Source organism: Sciurus carolinensis, chromosome 5, assembly GCF_902686445.1.
Source record: "Sciurus carolinensis chromosome 5, mSciCar1.2, whole genome shotgun sequence".
In the NCBI taxonomy this organism is placed as follows: Eukaryota; Metazoa; Chordata; class Mammalia; order Rodentia; family Sciuridae; genus Sciurus; species Sciurus carolinensis.
The window spans coordinates 139,905,586-139,924,012 of record NC_062217.1 but is presented as its reverse complement, the minus strand read 5'-3'; the positions used below and the strand labels follow the sequence as shown (position 1 = coordinate 139,924,012).

At 35.7% G+C, this 18,427-nt stretch overlaps 1 protein-coding gene across 3 annotated transcripts in view; it reads right to left on the bottom strand.

Moving 5' to 3' along the window:
• Positions 1 to 7,632: 7,632 nt before the first annotated feature.
• The window catches only part of Tnks2 (tankyrase 2), a 56,999-nt gene continuing 46,204 nt past the window's right edge, over positions 7,633 to 18,427 (bottom strand). For all 3 annotated transcript variants that reach the window (XM_047552387.1, XM_047552385.1, XM_047552386.1), the window contains 6 exons: positions 17,201 to 17,298; positions 16,308 to 16,382; positions 14,293 to 14,398; positions 12,720 to 12,906; positions 10,510 to 10,666; positions 7,633 to 9,975 (listed from right to left, as the gene is read on the bottom strand). In XM_047552387.1, the coding sequence (XP_047408343.1) occupies positions 9,913 to 9,975; positions 10,510 to 10,666; positions 12,720 to 12,906; positions 14,293 to 14,398; positions 16,308 to 16,382; positions 17,201 to 17,298 (686 nt within the window). In that variant the 3' untranslated portion in view covers positions 7,633 to 9,912. The remainder of the gene's footprint in view (positions 9,976 to 10,509; positions 10,667 to 12,719; positions 12,907 to 14,292; positions 14,399 to 16,307; positions 16,383 to 17,200; positions 17,299 to 18,427) is intronic.

The window sequence follows — 18,427 nt, the reverse complement described above, 5'->3', positions numbered from 1 at the left end:
TACTGTAAATATGGTTGTTTTATGGCCTATTCCCAGTGCTCCTCAGGGCAGTTAAGGGAGTTCATCCCACCTCAGAGAAGAGACTGGCTCTTTCTTTCTCTGGGAGTCATGGACAGGAATCTAGTCCTGAAAAGGGCTGGATTCCTTCAGTTCAGCCCCTTCAGTTCAGTCCTTTTGATTGGGAGATGCTGCCATTAGAAGATGTTAAATGCCAAATAACATCATCTGGAATTGCATGGTGACCATTTGTATAGCCAGCTGGGAGAGGGGTGTGTGGCATCACCTCCTACTTGCCCTCTTCAAACCCCACCCAGAAGGACTGAGAAGACACAAAGATGGTGTGGTGTGTCAGGGTGGTATGCAAATGCAGGCCTCTAATCCTATCAGGAATGCTTAGGGTGTTAATTTGACTATCTTTCACAGCTCATAAATCTACTGGGGGGCAAAGCCAAGCTGCCAGACACCATCAAGCCCAACTCCTTCAGAGGCTGGCAGTTTGAGTAAAGCAGCTGGGATCATGCCTCAATAAAGTCCAATAAAGAGCTTTGTATGCGGAGGACTGAAGAGCAGCTTCTCACATTTGGATACAATAGAACAAAACAGTGGGAAATGTGAATGTCTGATTATTCAGACTGGTGGTCTCCCCTGTGCCCTGCCTGCCCACTGAGCCATGGATGCTCCTTCATTCACAATTCTTTGCACGCAGATGGGTCTATCTTGCTCCTAAACAACTGCCTGCACAGACTCCTGCTGGATTAGTTTGTTTAATCCCTGTGTATAAATATGAATACACTATATTCACTTCCACTGGAATCTGCTAGCCTTTTTATATTAAAAATCTATTAAACTTGAGTCAGGTCATTTCAGCCTAGATTCATTCTTTTTATTATGTGGTCAAAGCAGAAGCATTCTTTTTCTTTTTGGAACAGAACATCCTCCATGACTACCCCCTCCGAAGAGTTACCATTATTCACAAATATGTGGGGTTGAAACAGCTAACAGAAATCAGTTTCAACCTCTAGATTACAGCTTCATCCAGAATCCATCTGTTCCGTGAATTGGTCAGTTTAAAATATAGCAGATTTAGGATTCTAAGTAAAAACATCCTTTGGATCATCTGTTTCAAGGGGGAAGAACTGCAGACACAGATTTCTGTCTACTTCCTCCTTGGTTCAAACCTCTTGGAAGGCAAGTTGATTTGAGGAATATAAAGCTCCTCCAGCAAATCTGCAGTCTGGCTGGGGTGGGGAATAGGGGTTGCAGCAGAGACACAGCAGTTATTAGCCATGATCTGAGACAGCAAGTACCAGAAACATTGCAGATACCTACCCATCCTGCATTCCTGTGGGGCACAAGTGACCAATGACATGCCCACAGATCCTGAGGAGACTTCTGCCTCCTTGGGACTATTTACTCTAGAGTATAGTGCATTTAGGTTGAAAGTTTCCAAACACAACAGAAAGGGAATCAGAAAAGACTCTCCACTTTCCTGATTTGGGTCTTGAGTAAATTTCTGTAACCCTTGAGCCCTAGTGCCCTCATCTGGAAGACAGATTTAATATCTTCCAGGTGGACTATCTGGCTCTTAGTGTAGTGTTTGCTACATGGTAATTGTGATTATTGGTATGACTGGTAGTGGAATTGAGAAACAACTATGATTATTGATATTATTACTGGTGGTGAATTTTAAAAAGACTTTGATTGTTGACTTTGTTATTGCTGATAGTAGACCTGGTGATTGTAGTGGTACCACTATTCAGCTATAATGGTGAGACTTCAAAAAGAACTGAGTGAAAAAAAAAAAAAAAAAAACTGAGTGAAGATCATTAACATAAGCCCATTCATTTGCTTAGTGTTTATTCAGCACCATATATATGCCAGGCACTGTTCTAGGCATTGGGGTTATATCAGTGGAATACATTCTTTTGAAGTTTACATTTTAGTGTAAGTGGGAGACTGATGATAAATATAATAAATACATAAATTATACAGAATCATTATTTTTTGTGGTGCTGAGGATTGAACCCACGGCCTTGTACATTCTAGGCAAGTGTTGAACCACTAAGCTACACCTCTAGCCTCTATATTGAACTTACAATGCAATTAGTGTTATAGGAAAAGATAGTGCAGGGTAAAGATTGAGAGTGATTTGGGGGAGATGATACAATGGGATTTAAAACAAGGAATCCAGCCAGGAGAGGTGGAGCATACCTGTAATCCCAGCAACTTGGGTGGTAGAGGCAGGATGATCCCAAGTTCAAGGCCATTCTCAGCAGCTGGTAGGTGTAGGTTATGGCGAGGGCTGCCTTCTCACCATGTCCTCCCATGATTGGGACCAGGAAGTAGAGTTCTCTGGCATCTCTTCTTATAAGGGCACTAATCCCACTGTGAGGATCCCACCTTCATGATCTCATCTAAACCTAATTACTTCCCAAAGGCCACATCTCCATTCCATAACAACTACCTTTGTCTTATACTGTGGATTTGAGACTATTTCTGGAGTCTTTGTTCCATTCGATGTACTATTTGCCAGTATTACTGTTTAATAACAATATCCTTAAATTATTTTAGTATGTGATATGCCTGGTATCCCCTCAGGAAGTATTCTTTTCCAGATATTTTTAAATAAAAATCCTTGTTTATTTTTCATAGTAACAGTATAGTCAGTTTGTAGAGTTTTCCATTGCTTCCCTCTAATGGGTTAATATTTAATATGGTATTAGGTCATGGTAAATTTGTATATTAATTTAGGAATAAATGAAATAATAATACCAAATTTTTCTGTCCAAGAACAGCATGCCACATTCTGTTCTGGTCTTATTTTGTGTCTCTAAGAAACATTAAACATTTTCTTCTAATTGTTAGTTTTATTCTTAGGTTATACCTATATATGTATGTGTACACATATATATATAATTATTTTTGGCATATGATTGTGTATATATATACATATTTGTGTGTATATGTATACAATTATGTATATGATTGTATATACATATTTGTGTATATATATGTACATATATATACACAATTGTATGTATATATAAAGTTATTTTTGGTATGAGGGACTGAACCCAGGGATGCTTTACCACTGAGCTACATTCCTGGCCTGTTTTAAAAATTTTGAGGTGGGGGTCTCACTAAATGTGCAGAGCCTTGCTAAATTGCTGTGTCTGGCCTCATGCTTGTGATCCTCTTGCCTCAGCCCTCTGAGTTGCTGGGATTACAAGAATGTGCTATCACACCTGCCGTATTTTTAAATTATAATTGGGATTTTTTTTTTTTTTTTTTTTTTTTTGGCGGTGCTGTGGATGGAACTCAGGGACTTGTGCTTGCAGTGCAAGCACTCTACTGACTGAGCTATCTACCCAGCCCTAAATGGGATCTCTTTTAGAAGATGACTTGCCAGCCTGGGCAAGCTGTCTCAAAAAAAAAAAAAAAAAAAAAAAAAAAAAAAAAAAAAAAATCTGGCTATGTAGCTCAGTGGTACAGCACTTGCCTAGTTTGTTTAGGTTCAATTCCTAGTACTGAAAAAAAAAAAAAAAAAAAAAGCGGGGGAAACTCTTCTACAATTATTATTATATTTTGGTACTGGATATAGAATCCAGGGATGCTTTACTGAGCTTTATCTGCAGTCCTTTTTATTTATTTTACAGAGAATCTTGCTAAGTTGCTGAGGCTGGCCTTGAACTTCTGATTCTCCTGCCTCAGCCGAATCACTGGGATTACAGGTGTGTGCTACCACTCCTGGCCCTATTATTATATTTTTACAACTGCTTTTTATATATAAGTAGGACAGCTATCAATTTTTAAAATTAACTTTATACTCACCCATCTTACTGAATTTTCTTATTGTTCCCACACTTTTTCTGTTAACATCAATTAAAAGTCATTTTACTTTTTCCTTTTAAACTATTTTTCTTCCTGAGACTAATACTACTAGTACTTACAGAACAATGTTAAATAGTGATAATGGACAGTCTTACCTGGTTCTTGATGCAAAAGGAAATGTTTCTAGTATTCTTCCGTTAAACGCTAGTTTTTCGTTTATATATGAAATTCATTTATGTGTATCTATTATGCATATATGTACATATGTCTTTTCAGAATCCCAGGGATTATCTAACTTCTGCCTTGTGAGTTATTAATAGGGTGAATTAAATAATTTTGATAGTGAACCATCCTTGCTTTTTGACATAAACTCCCAACTGGTCATTATGTATTATTATTTTTTTTGATACCAGGGATTAAACCCAGGGGTGCTTGACCATTGAGTCATATCACCAGCCCTTTTTATATTTTATTTTGAGACAGGGTCTCACTAAGTTGCTTAGGGACTCATGAAGTTGCTGAGGCTGGTTTTGAACTGCCTCAGCCTCCCCAGTTGCTGGGATTACAGCAGTGCACCACTGCGCCTGGCTATTTTTAAAGAAATAATCAAAAACTGAAAAAATGTGGGAACAAGAAGAAAATTCAGTTAAGATAGGTAAGTACAAAGTTAACTTAAAAAATTGAGAGCTATCCTACTTAAACATAAGGAGCAGTTTCAAGGGCTGGAGATGTAGCTCAGTGACAGATGGCTTGCCTCATCATGCATGAGGTCTAGGTTCAATCTTCAGTACCACAAAAACAAACAAACAAAAAATCATCATCCCCTGGTTCTATTATGCTCATTTGTGGTTTCTCTCTCCTCTTACTGGTGTTATTTTTTTAAGGTTCTGCTGGATTTTGTTTGTAGGTGTTTTAAAGAAATGTGCATTAACAGTCATTCCTTTTAGTATTACCCTATTGCTGTACTTTAAAATTGGAAGTTTTTCTCCACTCCAGAACAGTTGAACATTGGAACCATCTGCTCGTTATTTAATTGTCTGTAAGAACATACTTATGAAACTCTTACAGGAAATGTTTGGACCCCCGCCCTTTTTGGGGGGTGGTACCGGGTACCAGGAATTAAACTCAGGGGCACTTGACCACTGAGTCACATCCCCAGCCTATTTTTTAAAAAAATATTTTTAGTTGTAGATGAACACAATAACTATTTTTTTATGTGGTGCTGAAGAGCGAATCCGGTGCTTCACACGTACGAGGCTATACTCTACCACTGGGCCACAAGCCCAGCAACCCCAGCCCTATTTTATTTAGAGACAGGGTCTCACTGAGTTGCCTAGTGCCTCAATTTTACTGAGGCTGGCTTTGAACTCGAGATCCTCCTGCCTTAGCTTCCAGAGCCACTGGGATTACAGGCATGTGCCACAAAGTCCAACTCATTTTAATTTTTACATTATATTTTATTTTTCTTAAAAAGCCCAACTCATTTTAATTTTTACATTATATTTTATTTTTCTTGATTACCTTGTCTATTTCACTTCCTTCAAGTACCATTTTTGCATTCACTGCTTCTATTCATTTTTTCTGTTCTTCTTCTCCCCCTGTGGTGCTGGGATTGAACCCAGGGGTGCTTTACCACTGAGCTACCCCGCTTTTTATTTTTTGAGACAAGGTCTCAGTCGTCCAGGCTGGCCTCAAATTTGCAATTCTCCTGCTTCAGTCTCTCAAATAGCTGAAAATACAAGTGTGCTACCCCACCTGTTTTGTCTAATGGTTTTTATCCCTTCTTTTACCTCAGCCCACCACCACTTAAAACATTCTTATTCCATAGTTATTCTACTACTTTGTGGGATGCCAATCTTCCAATATCGTGTCTACTGATTTGTGTTCCAAATGGATTGTTTAGAATTTTGGATGATGGCGTCTGAGAAGGGATTGTTTACTCTAGGAAGGCATGCAGCTTGGGTTTGGGTATGTGTTCCTTGTCCAATCAGGTTGCCAGGATCTCAGCACCTAGGGATTTATTTTACCCTCTTAAGATTTCATAAGAATAAAGAGATTAGTGGTTAAATGTTTTAAAAATCATGACAATTTGGAAATCTGAAGCCTAGGTGTTCATGTTAAGTATGATAAACAGTTCATGCCAAGTACAAAGCTTAGTTGTACATATGGAATATCATTTAGTTCTTACAATAACCCTGAGGTAATAAGCACTATAAAACTTAAAAAGGTTATGTAATTTATTTGAGATTGAGGTTGCACAGTTGGCGAGAAGTAGGGTAAAAATTCAGATTCAGATCCATCTGACCACACCACTTACTTAATCACTCTTTGTTCACTCAACAAAAAAATCTACTGATACTATATGCCAGACATGCTAGGTGCTGGTTCCATTGATACACAAAGCAGATAGTGTTCTTAAATCTTTCAAGTGATTTGTGAAGACTTTTTTTTAAATTTCTTATCTGTTACAGACCAATATTTTTGTAAATATTAAATAAATATCACAGGAACATCAGGTTGTTTAAAAAGTTTATTTCCTCCCCCTTTTATTGTGATGTTGAGGATCAAACTCAGAGCTTCATGTGTACTACCACTGGGCTACATCCTCAGCTCTGTCCTTACTTTTTGTATTCATCTCTCTCCATGAGAGCGTAATAGTTGGTAGACCATCCCCATCTGCAGACCACTTTTGTTTAGCACTGATCAATAATACGTTGGCTATTTTGGGAGCTGTGTATCTCTGTGTCTTGGGGATGAGTGGGTGCCAGAGTGGAGAAGACATTTCTAATAATGGTGTCTTATATTGTGAAGAACAAGAACTTTCTAAGGGGGGTGTAATTAAGTATTTTGGGTCACTTGCCTGTGCGAGTAAGCATAATGTGATATATGTGGGGACTCAGGAGACAGTGAAAGGCAATGTTACAGTCTGCCTTTATAGAAATCTGCACTTCTCTTAGTGAAGAAGGGATACCACTACTTACTTCCTCTGTCACTCTAGTCCTCTAATAGGACAGGACAGTAGGTAAAGGCACAGTCAGAAGTACTAATCATAAGAGCTTTGGGAAATTTATTTGCATGTTTTCTTGCTTCATTAACCTGCAAACAATTGGATCACATCATACATCGGCATGCATGCTTAGGAAATAGTAAACATTTCAATATTATCTTAAATGAAGCAGGAAGATAAAGCTGCTGAAATGTATTTCAAAGTCAGACTTAAGAATTATTTGCACCATCATTCTCTTATTATGGACAGTAAAGAATTGATCACACACATGGTCACTTAGCATATTGAAATATAAAATACATACACTAGTATACTTTATTTTAAGAGAAAAAAATACCACTAACTTTGAGATTTGGAAACTTATCAATGTTTTTATATGGCATAGAAAACAAAAATATATTCCTCTTTATAAGTTAAGAAGACTAATTTCCAGGAATGAGTTTTAAGGTTTACCAAAAGTTGCATTGGATGGTCTAAATGTCTAAAAGTCATCTTACAGCTATTTAAAAAAAAATTTTTTTTTTTTTGGTGGTAGTCTTGGGGATTGAACTCAGGGTCTTGCACATGTTAGGCAAGCACTCTACCAATGAGCTATACCCCAGCCCATAGCTACTTTAATCTTAAGCCATCTGAGTACATATGGCCACAACATTCAATATTTTAAACTGCACTCTTCATCACTATTACTTAGAACTACATTGTTTCCTCTATGGTTTGTTGTAATCTCAATCCATTTTCTCAAAGACCATTCAACACGTTTATATTTTAACAGTAATTAACATGCTACCCAGAAAAACAAGTGAACAGTTTATTAAGAATTAAATGAAGGGTATGGAATGTGATACAGTACAAGACACTCAAGATGGGTACAATATTACTACTCACACAAAAAATTAAATTTCACTTAAAAAAAATCACAAGGAAAAAGAAAAAGCAATTCCATCATTTTAAAAGTAAGGTATTTCATGCAAAGCACTAAAAAACCCCAAATCCCAATCTCCCAATAATCAAAAAGCTACCTGAAAATATTGCCATGCTAACATATTAACCACAATATAATCGCTCATGGAAAAACACACTAAGTAATGGATTAGATGAAATAACACAGTTCACAATATTGTAAACTCATAGACCACAATGGTTTACATGACAAACAAATCCAAATTTACTCACAGGGTGAGTGAGTGATATGGGCTAAATGTTGAGAGGAAAGGTATGTAAATATAAATCCATTAATTCATCTCATTATTTTCTAATTATAAAACCTAGAGGTCTAGAGAACCTGAAAAATGTGTATAAAATTTGGCATACTTCATTTGTATTTTAGAAATGACTTTAGGATCATATTTGCAATCAGTAGAGAGCTGTATAAAAGTATTTCAAGGTCAGGATTTGACCTCTTAAATAATGATCACAATTTATATCACAGAAACAATTCCACAAATGTAATTACTTTGACTCTCATTCAGAACAAGAAACATGACTCTCTAGCACTTTATATACAGGTTACTGTAAAGGCCAATTAATTTAAAGACTGAATAAAATGTCAAACAAAAGTGAATTGATACAGAGAGTGAAGTGGAACGCTTATAAAGATTTAAGTGGATAAAAATCTTTCCTTGACTTCTGAGGCAGCTAGAGTGAATAGGTAAAATAGAATGCCAAGCCATAATGCATGTATACCAGGATGCCCAAGTGTAATTTGTAGAAAACATAGTTTTACTTCAGAAAACAGGAATGGCATTTTATGGGATAGCAATTCCCTCCACAGCTGCCAAACTGGACACAAGTTTGGTCACCTGAAGGTGCACAAAGGAAAGCATATTTCCAATTAAGCACTGCATCATGGAGAGGCAACCCAGGATCAGAAAGTACCTGTCTCACTGCACTTGCCCATTCAGGGGCCAAGGAAAGACTGAGACACCTACATTCATGGTTCTGGGTTCAGTTTACCCATGATGTATAGATTGGCTATAAATATAATAAGATCAAGAAAAAAAGAACAGAAAACAAACAAACAACACGTAGGATAAAAAACTACCCACTCCTATTTGCTATCCCCCCTCCCTTTAGATTTAAGGTAATTAGAACCAACTGGGCAATTATCCAGGATTACTTTTCCCAACTCTGAAATTTAATTTCTTATTTACATTCCAAGAAAAAGAATACCATAATTGTTCAAAAGCAAGATTTAACCTCTATAAAAAAAACAGGAGCACTTGCTCTAATTGTCACAGAATGACATTAGAAAAATTACCTAAGTAAAACCTAGAGTTTGAGGCCAGAAAAGAAGCTTCTTTAATAATCAGGACCTAAGATAGTTAAGAGCTCTTTGGAATGTGTGTCTTACACATACAAAGGCATCACAAATAAAATCCCCAGAGTATTCATAATGTTCTTAAAGAGAAAGATTTCTACTGAGAGAGAAATGCTTTCATCACCAAATTAAATCTGATAAATTAATCTTTCCCAACTACGTTTCTTTTAACAACTCAACACAGCCTCTGGAATCAAACATAAAGATCACTTGATCAGTATTAATGCAAGATGAAGTACAGATGAGCAATACATATGAAAAATTTTGTAAACCGCTGTAGTTCTAAAACAGTAGATTTATATTACAAAGCAATGTAAATAAATATTGGGCTAGTACAAAAGCTCTTATTTACAGTTTTACAAATGAAATTGTATTCAGTGTAAATGCTGTGTTTTAAAGAACACAGTACTGTATTAGTAAAATGAGTTCTGTTGAGGGCATTACAGTTTCTGTTAAAATCAATGCATAACGTATAAAAGGTTCAAGTTAACTGTTTATAATTCAGTACAGACAAACCCAGTTTAACCTGGAATGGCATCTGTTAAAGTGCTGAAAAACAGGAAATATTTAGAAAACACTGTACATTATTAAAGCTTTATCAAGTCAGAATGTTAAACTTCTTTCACATTTTTTATCCTTTTGCCATAGGCCTGGAAGCAAGATGAATTTTTTCAGCAAAGGAGAAAAGCTTAGAGGTCACCAGCTGCTTCAGTGATTTTAGGTTTAGTGGAATTAGTTTCCTTCCCCAAACAACTATTTATCCATCAACCATACCTTCAGGCCTCACAATCTGGTAGGTAATTAAATATTCAGGATAAGCCTGGAAGAGAAAGATTAAACCAGATATAAGTAAACAAATTATTTTGAAAGATAAAGAGAACTTCCTTAAGGATTCCTAATATTTAGGGAGGAGGTCCTAAATTAGCCTTATAGAACAAGGGCCTTTCTCAAAACATACTGGCCTTAACTCCAGTCAGTCATCCTTTAAATTCTCAATCAGCAGGTTTAAGTGAATATTAACTACAAGTTTGTTTTTTTAACTGAAGTGATTCTGACACCTATCCCCTATTGAGAATGCTGTTCTAGTACAACTTTTCACTGAAAGCAGGAAAAAATTATATACTTCTGAGCTACAGACAGATTTAGCTTATTAAAAGTAAGAATTTTTATTAGAAAAAAACAGTAGTTGGTTTTTATTTATTTGTAACTTTTTAAGTCTGTAATTATTCCCAAATAAAAATTTCAAAAGAATCCAGTTCTCAAAGCAGTATGTTTTGTCAATATAAGAGATGGTAAGAATAAGAGATCAGTAAGAAGTTGCATTTTTGAAGATGAACAAATAAAATGAAATTACCTGTTCTCCTCTATAAATGACATACTCAGCTAATGCTAGGCCATTTACACTGGGCCGACCAGTGACTGAATGATGACCTGGGGGAGAATGTGCCATTTTCATTGCACTGAACTGCAGGAAAGACTTTCCTAAGGTTACCCGGCAAAAGAGCAGCTGCCTATAACATAAAAAGGAAGAGATGAGCCTGGAGACAAAATTCACACACCAATGTAACAATTATTTTGTGTGTCTACTTAAAGTTTTTAAAAAATCCTTTTATATATAAACACTTAGGACTTTTGTTTTGCTGTGCTATGAATAGAGAGGTAGGCAAGAGTTTTACCTAAGCTACATCCCAAGTGCTAAATACCTATTGTCTTTATCATTTCACCCACAAAAGAACTTCATAAGAATAACTTCTATCACATTTTTTTTTTTTTTTTTTTTGGTATTGAGGATTGAACCCAGAGGCACTTAAACACTGAACAACCCTAGCCCGTTTTATTTTTTATTTTGAGACAGGGTCTCACTATGTTGGTTAGGGCCTCATTAAGTTGCTGTCCCAGCCTCCCGAGTCACTGGGATTACAGGTGTGTACCACTGTCCCAACTTCTACTACTTATTAGTGAAAGACTCTGTCAATTTAGTTAATTCTTATTTTTTATTTATTTATTTTTTTGCGGTACTGGGGATCAAACTCAGGGCCTTGTGCTTGCGAGGCAAGCACTGTACCAGCTGAGCTATCTCCCCAGCCCCAGTTAATTCTTATTTTAATTAAAAGACTGAAAAATGGAATAACTTTATAGAGTTACAGACTCTACCATCTTTTCTGTATCCCAGCAAAAACACAAATTTTTTATTTTGAGACAGGGTCCTGCTAAGTTGCAGGCATGCACCACCATGCCCAGCTTGAGTACTGCTTTTCTTACTCAATTTATAGTTTTAAGTTTTGGCCACAAAACCAGTTTATTCACTTTATTGCTTTTGGGATAAATTTATTTTCAGACAATCAAACATTCTTTTCTAATAATGGTGATATACTAGAACATTGCTTACTACTAGTAATCAGAACTATTTAGTCTCCAGACTACATATGACAAGTAAAAACAGCATTCAGCTTATAAGACTCTGGAAAATTATAAGCCTCCTAACCAGTCCAATTTATGATCTAAAATGGAAGGGGTGGGAGATCATGAACGTAGGAGTCCCTCCCTAAATTTAGGAGGAAAATAACAACAAGAAGTAAACAAACAAATAAACTATTGCTACCTTGTTTCTCTCCAGTACTGCAGCTCTTCCCCTCGGCACAATTTTGCAGTACTGGGGATAGAATCCAAGGGTACCCTACCTCTGAGTTACATCCCCAGCCCTTTTTATTTTTTAATTTTGAAATAGGGTCTTGCTAAATTACTCAGGCTGGCCTCAAACCTGTGACTGTCTTGCCTCGGCCTCCCAAATAGCTAGTATTACAAAGTGTGTACAGTGGGCAAGTGTGTTTTAATTATCTCTCTTCCAGTAGTAATATTACCAACTGGGGATCTAGGATCATATTATAGTGGAGACTCCCTCAGGCATTACAAGAAATGATTTAACTTGCCAACTAATGCCATCTAACATGTGAATATTAGATTATTATTTGCAGTGCTGGGAATAAAACCCAGGGCCCTGTGCATGCTAGGCAAGAGGTATACCACTGATCTACATTCCAGCCCCCGCAACTAAATTTTTAGAGTCCACAGTCCTGTAAGATTCAAGTATTATAAGAAAGTCTCTTTCATGCCTGAAGTTCTTTCCTTTTTTTCAGTACTGGGATTGAACCCAGGGTCTTGCACACACTAGACAAGTACTCTACCACTAAGCTATACCCCCAGCCCTTTTTAACAATCTTATTTAAGAAAGGGTCTAAGTTGCTCAGGCTAGTCTTGAACTTCTGATCCTGCTGCCTCAATCTCCCAATATTATTTTCTACTCGGGATTCTTTTAAGCATCAGGTGTTCTGATGAGTAAATGAGTTGAACAGGCAACTACTTAGAATCATGCTTGGCCTGTATAGGTCATTTAGTAAATATCAGTTATTATAATTGGTGAAAAGCCAAAAGCAACCTAAAATACATCTAGTGTAGATACCTAAGGTTGTCAGACATAGTGCCTTGTCCCCTAAACTTTTCAAATATGTAATCAGTTCTTATCTGATTCTTATCAAAATAAACGAGAACAAGTGAATCTCTTACCTGTGGCAAATGTAACAAGATCTATCTTTGTGAACTGGACATCCAGTACCTCCTCCAATTCCATATACATACTGATTGCTTTTGGAAGAGTTTTCAGCAAAATAAATCCCAGCTCCAAACATGCCACCTATATATGCATGCCTTTCATCAAAACCTTTATGGATAATTGCATTCACAAAGGGAGACCCTGAAATACATATAGATTGGTAACAACAATTTAAAAATTTAGCTTAGAAAAACCTCTTAGAAGTTATTTATTTGGTGTCAGAGTCTTATACATACTAGCCAAGTGCTCTGCCTCTGAGTCATATACCTAGCCCCAGAAGGTAAATTCTTAAACATGCAACAGCACAACACTATCACCATAATAAAGCTAAAACAAAAAAGTAACAAGTTAACTGTCAGCTGGTTTAATCAAACCAGTGATTAATCAAAATCAGTGTCCCTGTTTGTCAAGGGACAAAGAAAAATACTGAATTTCACATGAGAGAAAAACAGATAAATTACTCAGAATAGGATACACACATTTTTAAATAGGTGATTTCCAAGCCTTTATTTTAGAATAAAGAAATCCTAATGTCAATTAATGTTTTTAATAGGGTGGGTGGCGAAGATGTCAAAGGACAAATTCAATTAGAAAAAGATTACTTGAAATAAAAGTTATTAAATTCCAGTTCCCAAATTCATGCAAATCCAGAATGAAGTCTCATAAATGACCTAATAAAGTAAGCTGAATGCAAAAAGGTATTATAATGCTGCCCATTATCTATATATTCTTTCTAGATATCAAAAGTGGCCTAAGGAACCTGTCATATTCATATTCTCTTTTTTATACCTCTTCTGTTCTTACAGTCCTCTGTCTTTCACCATCTGCTACACAAGATTCCATCTATAAACAGCACTTTTCTTCCTTGCATGTATGAGAAGAGAGGGCTGTGTCAGACCAAGTGTGGGAACCAAGCCAGGGATAGAGTGAGAATGGGGACGGGAAAAGCTAAACTAACAGAGGTAAGTGATTAATCAAAATCAATATCCTTTTTTCTCAAGTGATAGGAAAGTATGTCAAATTCCATTTGACAGAAATACAGACAAATTACTCAGAATAGAATGCACACTTTTTTTTTTTTTGGTGGTACTGGGGATTGAACCTAGAGCCTTGTCTTTGCAAGGAAAGCACTCTTCCAACTGAGCTATATACCCCCAGTCCGATGCACACATTCTTTATAGGCGATTTCCAGGCCTTATTTTAATTCCATCAAGTAGTTAAAAGTAAAACAATTTCTCAGGGTGATCACATTAGTCAAAACCTACTACCTAAAAACAAAACCCCACAAACCACAAATAGTTGACATTCCTATTTGTTTTTCCATCATGTATTCTTATTTATAAACCACCATTATAAAATATACCAATTCAAAACAAATGGACAATATAAATATAAAAGTTACAGAAATATTGGATGCATTTATAAAAATGACAGGAAAAATATAGATGCATTATTATTCTGTACCTGGCAAAACCTATCCTAACATGGAGGAGGATACTGGTAGGATTGGGGGAAGAGGACTCTTACCATGAAATAGCATTCTTTCATTTGCGTGGTTGTGGTTTTCTTCAGAAACTTCTTTTCTCCGGTGAGTATATCGTTCCCATAGTTTCTTGTTACAAACCTTTTGAATCTATAAAAAATAAACCCGAAAAATAAAATCTTTAGGTCTTAATAATTATCTACTTCATCTTTATCAAAAGTTGGGCTGCATGTTTAGACAAAAGGGAGGCAAACCTTTTTTTGTAAAATGTAATATATGTATTATTTTGGTCAACTAAAAGTAGTATGTCCACCATAACGCTGGAAGTATAGCTGTATTTTGGAAATCAACAACTTCAAAGAGAAAAAGGCCACATACACATGGCTATACATGAAGGGATCAAGAATACTGTAAACTAATTAAAATACTCCAATTGTAAAATTACTCAAATTTCAAATTATTGCTAAAATAAAAAATTATTACCAAACTGCTTTAAAATGCATGCAAATCAGACATGTTGAGTTCTGTAATAGAAGTATTAGAAGGAGAATAATGGTCTTTTTTTTCCTACTTTATCTGGCTCAAGGTACCCTTTTAGTCTGTTTTTAATTAAAAAAAAATCTGAAATGGTCACACAAAAAAATTCTTAAAATGTACACACACATTCCTAATTCCTCCTTTTAGCTTCCCATTTCTAAAATTTTTGTCTGGAAAAGATTTAAAGATGGTCTCATCAGGAATACTTCTTGGTCAAACCTCACAAACCTAATGCTGTTATTTTAGCTGTTTTAAAGATGTGACAGCCCCCTGGTGGTCCCTAGAGTATACCTGGGAGCTGTAAGTACTTTTTTGGCTCAACACAAATCAAATATGCTTAATAAAACTTCCACACATAACTATGATCCCTTACTTGCATAATGAGTTCTTGCATAATGATATCTGATTTCTGATAGTATAACCAAAGCAAACTAAATATAGTTTTAATATTCCCTATCTCAAAAATACCAATCTGATATTATAATTGTATAGTATTTGACACTATTCACTGAAATTTAAATTTTTGTATTAGGAATACATTTGCCAGATATTCTAATCTTAAGTCCTACTTTTACAGTTACTGTTAAAATTATACCAATGTAGTTAGTACAAAATTATTACGCATCTCAAGTATTGTGTGCAGTTTTTGAATGCTATAGCTCAAGAAAAATATAGGAACACTGGAAAAGGTCCTGAGAAGAGTAAATGAAATCAGTTAAGACAATAAGAGTCTTTTTTTTTTTTTTTTTCAGTGCTGGGGCTTTGAACCCAGGGCCTTGTGCTTACAAGGCAAGCACTCTACAAACTGAGCTATATCCCCAGCCTGACAGTAAGATTCTTATAGGCCAAATTGTGTAACATGGCTACTTACCACCACCACCACTACCACCACAACGACAGTCTGGTGTTACTATGAAAGTGGAGTCTTTTCATAAACCACACAAAATTCAGCTTTCTTACAATAAAGCACATTAATAATACTCCATATATTTGAAGTCCTTGTAAATAAGATCTGGATCTGAAATGAGCCCCAAAGTGTCTCTCTGCTTCTTGGTTGCTATGAGCTGAGCAGTTTCCCTCCGCCACTTCCTTTTGCCATGGTGCTCTGCCTTTCCTCAGGCCCAGAGCAATGGAACCAGTCAACTATGGAACTGAAACCTCTAACACTGTGAAACAAAATAAACCTTTCCTTTTTAAAGTTATTGTCTGGAATTTTGGTCACCACTGTGAGAAGCTACCTAACAGAGTCTTGAACCTACTAGATTTATCTTTATTCTAAGATAAAGCATAACTCCTTAACTTCATTATGCTTGATAAGGAATGAATTATTACTGGGTTATTAAAAACAGTAGAGGAACTTTGAGGATCTTTACTCTCCAAGGATATATTCTTCCCCAAAATAATCCCTGATGCTATGTCAAAGAACTATTGGGCTAGACAGATCATTGAGTTCTTATGAGTTACTTCATGCTTTAGGATTTAGAAACTATGGTCTCAGGAAACTTTTCACTGAATTTATTACCTTGAGAATATTGTATCTGTTGAAGATGCCACCTGCATGACCTCCGTCTCTGTGCTCTCGGACTGTACTTTGCATCTGATGGAAAAATAAATGTGTTAGCCTTTATGTCTTTTTTGATTTGAAGAACATGTGACTTCATTCATTTGATTTTACTTTTGAGAATACAAGATAGGTTTTAACATTTTGTATAAATTGAGTGCTATTTTTTTAGAAGTATTAATCATCTTGAAAACAATATTTACAGGTGAAAGTTATATAATATAAAGAAAAAGAGAATGCAAAGTGAATTAAACATACAGAAAAGCAAAATGATTTTCTCTGATTTTACCCTAATAAAGCACAATATGTATTTCACTGATAAGTGTTTTTTGAGTTTTAGAACTAAGTCTCTTTAAAGTTTGTAGCTCTGTGCTCAATTCACACACACAGGGCATGTATTACTCAAAGTGTAAGGAGGGCAAAGTTCAAAGATTTCAGTAGTCAGTAGATTCTAGAGTTCTTTGGAAGGAACACTGGAATAAAATTTTCCTAAACAATATCTACATGTTCTGGGTTTTGTCTGAGTCACTAGGTTTTGTCATTGTACTAAGGAAAGGACAGAATGTTAGCATTTTCTTTCAAATGAAAGCAAACTCTTTTCCAACAGAATTTTGTATCGGTATCAACTGTAGTGCTGAACCAAGTAACTGGACTCGAAATTTATTGAGGGAGTGTGCCTTAAGTCTTAAATGCTTATTTTCAGTTTTCCAGGTGGCAAAAAAGAATGATTTTAAAAACCATACTGTATGTCCAGACAGATCTGGAAACCTCCAGGCAATTTAGCAAACAGAACTAACAATAATATGTGACTGAGTTATCTTTTTTTTTCATTTATTTAAGAAATATGAACATACCTCTTCCTCCACAGACTGAAACTCTTTATCATCAGGAGACAGATCTATGAGAATTGTTCCACTACCAGAGTTGTTCAAAGTTAAATATGGGTTAAGACCTACGAAATACAATTTGAAGACAAAAAAAACAAAAACAAAAACAAAAAACAAAAAACAAAAAACTGCCAATAAAACACCACCAACCAAAAGTATCTGATTCATCTGATGCTTACTATTGATTTTTAAAAATTTTTTTAGACAGGGTCTGGAGCTAAGTTGCCCAGGTTGGTCTCAAACTTGTGATCCCCTTGCCTTAGCCTCCTGAATAGCTGGGTTTACAAGACATATGCCACAGGGCCCAGTTTAGCTTACTACCAATTTTTAATTTTGGAATATATGATTGATAGGATGGCTGAAAGTACAGACAGGTACTGTGTATCCTTCACCCATCTTCCCCACTGGTTTTATACCACTTCATATAACCATGGTGTAAGAGTCAGACTCTACTTGGATTTCACTAATTTTCCTACCTAATGTCCCCTTTCTTTTCTAGGATTGAAACCAGGATACCACATTGCATTCAGACCTCTAATTTTCGATCGGATAAGCTGTTAAGAGTTTTGTGGGAATACTTCAGAAAATCTTTCTCTTCTTTATCTCCCCTTCTTAATAAGTCTGTAACACATTTTTTTTTAAATTACTTCCTTTACTAACTGTGCAGTAGTTATATGGCCAGAACTTCAATTATAGGACGCTTCTGGCCTCAGCATAAACTCCCTCGAGTTTAACAATGAAGCTAAAAGGTGACTTTTTAACACCTACAACAATATACATTTTAATAACCAGATCTGGTACACAGGAAGTGTTAATACCTGTTGAGTGAATGCAATTTTCCTTTCCTTAATTACTAACATTAATGAGAAAATAAAAATACCATCCAACTTTGTTTAATATCGTCAGTTGTAACATTATTATTTTGCAGTATTTTTATTTCAAGTGCTTAGAATTTTAGCTGTATGAGAGATTTATTATATTGTTTCATGGGCTAGCTTAATACCTAGTCATTATCTGTTATGTTAGCATTAGCTATAAGAGACTTAAGTTTCAGGTTTTTTAGAATAATAAAATTTTAGAGCTAGAGTACCTTCACAAAACATCTCACTTAACTTCAATTTTCAGGAGCTAAGGAAATCCTTAAATTTCTGAATGGTTTAGTATTTAGGCTCACATAGTTAACATTAGCAGCTA